The following is a 6,160-nucleotide window of genomic DNA, read 5'->3' as shown; positions in this document are numbered from 1 at the left end:
TGTACTAATGAATCCTGCCAATTGCCCCGCATGGAATGAAGTGATGCTCCGGACAGAAGCTGCAGCCCATGCAGCGTGAACATACCTAACGCTGCTTAATCTGTATCTCTGCGGACACCATTCACACTGCAGAGCCATCTCAGCTGGAGACAACAGGCGTTTCTCCCCATGTACCCTTCCTAGGATACTGGAGAATACTGTAAATTTCACATTTCCTAGTCTATCAATCTTATTTAAACACTAGATTAGGAAAGTAACTGTAAATTTGTTACCTCCTCAACATGCCTGTCAGACTAATCCACAATACAACTCCTTAATTTTAAGTCAGGGGAATGTATTTTCCAGCGTAACTATGAGCAAGAGACAAATCTGGTGAAAAATACAAAATTCAACTTGCTCCATTCATTTTCTGCCATTGCTACTTTTCAGTGTAAACTAGTTTAATAGCAACTTACTATGAAAACATTTAAGGAGCATTTCCGCATCAATATGAATATCTTACTGCCCAATTTGCTTGAAATCTCAATTTTCAACAAACCTAAAACGACTCATCACAAACGTGACCTTTTTTTTAAACACAAGGAATTCTTAGTGAGCTATTTAATCTCTTAATTTTGCCTGATTCAGTTAAAAGACAAAGTATTTCTAGTAATGCACTAAAAGGCAATCAATGTAAATTCACATACTTGAATTAACAGACACACACTCAAAGAAAAACAGAGACATGCTTAAGGGGAGGCCAAATTGTTTTATTTAATTTTTTAGTGACCAATTGGATTTTTGGCAGAAAGCTCTGCTCTTTCCTTCTTTTTTTTCTGTTTTTGGTTTGTTTTTTTTGTGGATTTTTTTTGGTTTTTTTTTTTTTTTTTACTTCTTTAAAGAAATCAGCAGTGCTCAAATTGGTGGGTTGGAATTTCAGTCAAATTCCAGTTAATTTTAAAAACAAACAGATGAACAGGAATCCCAGATAGTTTCCAGAGCAGAGGACAAAACTTCACATTTGTATGAAAATTCCATGTTTATACTTGATTGGGAGACAGAATGTAAAACTATTGTCAGTAGTGCATGAATAGAACATTCACATTTGATCTGGAACCTTAATCAGAAAGCTGTAGTCTCCTTCCAAAATTTTCATTACCTTGTGCAAAGCAAGTCAAGTCTTCACGTGTCAAGCACACACGTAAAATTGTCCATTTTTTATATACAAGACATCTACCAATCAGGCAGTGCAAAATACATCCTTTCATAACAAAACTAAAATGTACCTCTCAAAGTATGAACAAGAATATACACATAATACAAGATGTACACTATTTACACAACCATAAAAAATATAATACAAGTATTTTTTTTTTAAATGTGGTAAGACTTGACAGTCTTTTGCAATTTCTGTTGCAACAAGGCATGTTTAAGTTTCCTGGATGGAGTTTTCTTTGCCAATTACTCAAGAGATCTTGGAAACTACGCTTGAACTTTTAGGAGAGTTTTCAAATGGACTGCCATCAACTCCCTGTTTTGGTCAGATAGTTCAGCTGTGCCACCCACCCAGTGGCTGGGAGGCTTTGGAAGGACGCTGGGAGATGGTGGGTCACTAAACTTTGCCCCAGCGTAATTTTCTTTTTGGCTCACTTCATTTAGGGTGATAGGTTTCTTGGACTTGGCATTTCTGAAGTTCTCTGTGTTTTTAAGTGGCTTTTTCTCCTGCTTCTGAACTATTTCCGGCGACACAGAATCCTGCCAAAAGTTCTCTATCTTTTTCGCCGAGGCGATCTTCGTCACTGGCGTGTTACACTTACTCTTCTGCCTGTTAATCTTTGGTTGTTCACACAGATGTAAGCTGTGAACGGGCTGGCCGTAGGGGACGGCCGCCTTCTCTGTCTTTCCCATCTTGTTTTTTAAGAACTGCGGAGACAAAGAATAGTCACGTCAAGCACGAGCCCTCTCCTCTGCGTTCGCTCACCGACCCCGACACTTGGTGGGGCGCCGGGGGCCATCTCAGGCACGCGGAGGAGTACCGAAAAGCCTTCTCCCCGCTATTCCTCGCTTATCTCACGGCTCATTCCACCACTCGGCCGGCACGGGCGGCCTGAGGGCGCGGACCCCCCCGGCCGCCATGGGGCGCTGCACGCCACGCACGTCCCGCCTTCAGCGGGCGCGGGGCGGGGCTGGCGCGCAGCCAGCGGCAGGGCTAAATCCGGCTTGTTGCTGGGGCGCAGCGCCGGTCGCCCATTGGTGGGCGCCGGGCAACCAATCGCCGCCCGCGGTTCACCTCTCAGCCCCGCCCCGCCCCGTCCGAGCGTAACGGAAACTCTGTCGCCCTCCCCCCGGGCCCCCCCTCACCGCTCTGAGGGGGCGCCCCGCTCGCTGTTCCCCGCCCCCCCACCACTCCGAGAGAATGGGAAAGCGGTCGCCTGGCTCACCGGGCACCGGCAGAGGGCTGAGGAGGAACAGAGAAGTGAGGAGAAGTAGCGCAGCCCCATCTTTACCTCCTTCCTGAGGGGTTTGCCGGGCGCGGGTCTCGAGGGGGCAGGCGCGGGGGGCTCCTCCGGGGGGGCGTCCGTCACCAGGTCGGTTCCCAGCGGGGTCCTTCTCCCCAGCCCGGCGCGGTGCTGCTGGTACTGCTGGTAGCGGCTGGGCAGGAGCCCTGCGGGGCCGGGCCGGATCTTTCCCTTCCTCCGCCGCACCCTCTTCACCGCCGGGCGGGCGCTGCCCCCCGGGCCCGCCAGGCAGCAGCTGGGCTGGTTCTCGCAGTTGCTATCCCCGCGCCGGAGGCGTTGGAGCAGGGCGGAGGGCGGCAGCCGCCGTGGGTCTTCGGTGCCCGCCGAGATCCGAGCCAGGAAGGGCGGCGGCGCCGTGGTGGTGACCATGGTGGAACGTGGGTACCCAGAATTGTGCCGGGGAGAGGGGGTCGAGCCCAGGCAGGGACGAGTAGGTCGGGTTGCTGGGGAGGGTCTGCCCGGGCTTTGTGACGGGCTGAGGAAGTGGTAGCACAACCACAGCAGCCGCTAGGAGAACATGGCGGGGGAGTGAGGGGAGCTGCCAGCGGCGTCCCAGTGTTGTTACCCGGGCGCGACCCGCCCACTTCCGCCACCGCGCCAACCGCCGTGCGCTGATGGCGCCAGCACCGCCCCTCCCCGCTGCGACCCACCAATCGCGGCGGAGCGGCGGCCTCTCTGCCCCCGCTCCAGCCAATCGGAAGCGACACAAACACTCGGGGCCACGCCTCCCCTGGGGCCGCCCCATCCGGGCGGGCACGCCCCCGGCTGCGAGTCACGGGCTCGCAGTGCGCGGCAGGCGGGCGGCGCTCCGCCGGCCAATCGGGATCCTCACGGGCAGCCGAGGCCACAGCCCCGCGCGCCCCGCAGCCAATCGCGGGAGACGTAAACAGGCGTCGGCGCGTCCCCCGGTGGGCGGTGGCGGCGGCTGGGCACGCGTCGTTCGCCATGGAGGAGCCTGGCTCGGCCGCCGCGCCGCCGGAGGGGCGGGGGCGGGACGAGCGGAGCCTGGAGGCGCTCAGCCTGGCTGGCGGCGGAGGGCCGGCGGCGGCGGGGCGGCAGCTGCCGGAAGGGCGGCGGGCGACGCTGGCGAGCGCCCTGGAACTGGAGGGGACGGTGCTGCGCGAGGGGCGCCTCACCCAGTTCGTAGCCAACAACCTGGAGCGGCGGATCCGGCTAAGCGGCGCCCCGCGGGGCGAGCCTCCGGCGGGGGGCGGCGGGTCCTCCATACCCGCCATCGACCCCGGGGCGCTGCAGGACGTGGTGGCCCTGGCCGGGCAGGTGGCGGCGCAGGTGGACGAGCTGCTGCGGAACGTGCACTGCGGGCTGCAGGCGCTGACGGCGCTCAGCGTCGGATGCATCCAGACCTACCGCGACGGCGTGGAGAGCCTGGGCGAGGCGGCCGACCTCAGCATCCGCGCCATGTACGCACTGGTGGCGCGCTGCGAGGAGCTGGACCGCGCCATGCAGCCCGTGCCCGCCCTGGCAAAGCGCATCCGTGACATGAAAGGCACGCTGGAGCGGCTGGAGGGGCTCTGCAAGTAGCTGCTCCCGCTGCCGGTGCTGGATGGAGAACCGCGGCCTCGCCGCCGCCCCTCCCGTGCCGGCAGCGGGGGTTTGGGGTTGCTGCTCTCTCTCCGGCGGCCCCACCGCTCACGGCGTCCGCAGCTCTCATCTGCACATCCTTGCTCGCTGTCCCCCGTGCGTGACCTGCCGGCATCAGTGGCCAGATCGCCTGTGTTGATCTGGAGGAAGGGAAATTTTTGCGGCCCATGAAGGAAAACGTCCCGGTTGAAAACCGCGGGGTAAATGGCAGATGGTGCTTTTTAGCTTCAGCTCCATTAAAGAATTTGGATTCCACATGCCTTACGCTTTCTATTTATTGAGGGCTAAGAGAGACTAATCAGTCTTAATTAAAGATAGCTGTTAATTTTTTTTTTAAAATCAAATTCAAAATTATTGTGAGTACCTGCTTGATGCTTACAGGCATATGTGCTTATTTGTAGTTGATTTGGTGTCTGAAGAGTAATTGCCACCTATGCTGTTTCAGCAGATAAACTCGCAGAACACCGCTGTTTCTTACAGGACACAGTTTTAAGATAAGAGTAAATTTAATACTTGTAGCCAAGACACTTGTTTTCCGAGAAGAATATAAAATCCATGGAATATAATTGAGATTCAGATAAGAACAAATCCATAAGCAAAGTTCTAAATAAAAGCCTTCAGATGAAATGTGCTTTGCCTCTATCAATCTTTACAGTTTTCACAGTGTAAAAGTTTAAATGGCATCACTGTGAAATGATCCTGTTATTTTGTGGTTTGCTTTTTTTGTTGTTGGGGTTTTTTTTCTTTCCACTTGGGAAAATACCTAATTACATGAGGAATATGAATACATGATGACATTACGTGGGTGTATGACTGACATAAAATGACTGCTTTGGAATAATTTATTTATATAACTTGAAGCTTTTGTATATGCATCACTGTGCAGAAATGATTTTGCTGTATCAGTGAGTGTTTCCTCTGAGACCTGAGAGTAGCTGAATTCTCTACTCGCTAAGGTTCCTATGCAACAAGCCTCTTAGGTGATGCTCTTAGCAATCCATTTAGGACACAAATGTCCCTGTAACAAGATTCAGCAGAGAAACGATCACTGTGACCTTGTGTAAGTGTAATGGTGCTTTTGGTGACCAGTGGCTCCTAAAAAACTTGGAATTAAGGTAGCCGGAAATACTGCTCAAGTCCTGTACCTGTGGTTGAAGAGCAGACAGGTTCATGATGGGCAGACCTGCTGCCCCACCATAATCTCATTAAAAACACCGAGTGAGGGATAGACACTGTGATACCCCGTGCTTCTGCATGCAGACAATAGTGAATTGTAACAAAATAATTCATGTTAATGCCACTCTGGTTTGCATGATGCCAGTCTCTGGCCTGTTTTGAACCCCTCGGCACAGCCATGTCTTTCCCTCAGCATAGGGGTGTATTTCATGTGTGGCCTTGTAGCCATAGCAACAGGAGAAGTCTGGAAGTGGGCTGTGCCACAGTAGGGCTCTCTGGTACTGTCTGCTGGGGAGTAGCTGTGGCTCCAGAAGGGGACCAGAGGCCTAACAGAACTTAAGGGAGAAAAAAAGAATTTAACTGCTGCTGCATCCCATGGGCCTAGAAGACACTAAAGATTCCTTAACACCACAGCAACAGCTGTACTTTTAATAGTTTTGTTACTCCTGGGAAAGTTTGAACTTGTCTATTATGCAAATGCAGTAGTTTTGCTAAGTGTGTTTGGTTAATGCCAAGAGTGAACACCAAAGGTTGATCTTGCGCAATTTGTGAGTACTGTTGAAATGTACAGGAAAGACCTGCAAGCTTATTTGTGTAGCCACATATGTACAGCTGCTCTTCACTCTCACAAGTTAAGGTGAAGCCTTTAAAGTGTTTCAGTACACTTTTGATTTTGATAGTGTTTCATTTGCAGTCATCTTCATTCAATGCTAATTCCCTACTAAAATTGTCAAGTCTGTAGAATAAAGTTACTACTTTTATGTTTTTAACTGTTAGTGATTAGTTGTTGTTGAAGTGTTTCACTTACTATGTTTCTTATTTGGGAAAATAATTTGAAAGCTAATTTAGATTCTGCTCCTGCATCTGCACAAAGACCTTTTAAT

The 6,160-nt window shown here is 51.6% G+C and overlaps 2 protein-coding genes across 3 annotated transcripts; one reads left to right on the top strand and one right to left on the bottom strand.

Moving 5' to 3' along the window:
* Positions 1-818: 818 nt before the first annotated feature.
* Positions 819-3,052, bottom strand: PNRC1 (proline rich nuclear receptor coactivator 1). 2 transcript variants are annotated; one of them, XM_032105039.1, is made up of 2 exons: positions 2,487-3,052; positions 819-1,902 (listed from the first exon to the last, which is right to left on the bottom strand). In XM_032105039.1, the coding sequence occupies exons 1-2, from the start codon at positions 2,865-2,867 to the stop codon at positions 1,462-1,464; spliced, it is 822 nt and encodes a 273-aa protein (XP_031960930.1). In that variant the 5' UTR covers positions 2,868-3,052; the 3' UTR covers positions 819-1,461. The 2 variants fall into 2 exon arrangements, with proteins under 2 accessions (XP_031960930.1, XP_031960929.1); XM_032105038.1 differs by having other exon boundaries at positions 2,421-3,049.
* BORCS6 (BLOC-1 related complex subunit 6) lies at positions 2,866-6,046 on the top strand. Its single transcript, XM_032103874.1, is given in 5 exon segments — positions 2,866-2,928; positions 2,979-3,044; positions 3,046-3,305; positions 3,307-3,430; positions 3,432-6,046. Coding segments are annotated over 5 exon segments (1,122 nt in total). The 3' UTR covers positions 4,041-6,046.
* Positions 6,047-6,160: the final 114 nt, after the last annotated feature.

This window comes from Corvus moneduloides, chromosome 3, assembly GCF_009650955.1.
Source record: "Corvus moneduloides isolate bCorMon1 chromosome 3, bCorMon1.pri, whole genome shotgun sequence".
Classification (NCBI taxonomy): domain Eukaryota; kingdom Metazoa; phylum Chordata; class Aves; order Passeriformes; family Corvidae; genus Corvus; species Corvus moneduloides.
This window is presented reverse-complemented; position numbering and strand designations above follow the sequence as displayed.

Bases quoted from the DNA above. Each gene is read 5' to 3' on its own strand.
- PNRC1 (XM_032105038.1), bottom strand. From the start codon at position 2,867: ATGGTCACCACCACGGCGCCGCCGCCCTTCCTGGCTCGGATCTCGGCG. The intron at 1,903-2,420 runs GTGAGCCAGGCG...TTGTCTCCGCAG, and splicing joins CAGCCCTCTGCCGGTGCCCG to TTCTTAAAAAACAAGATGGG.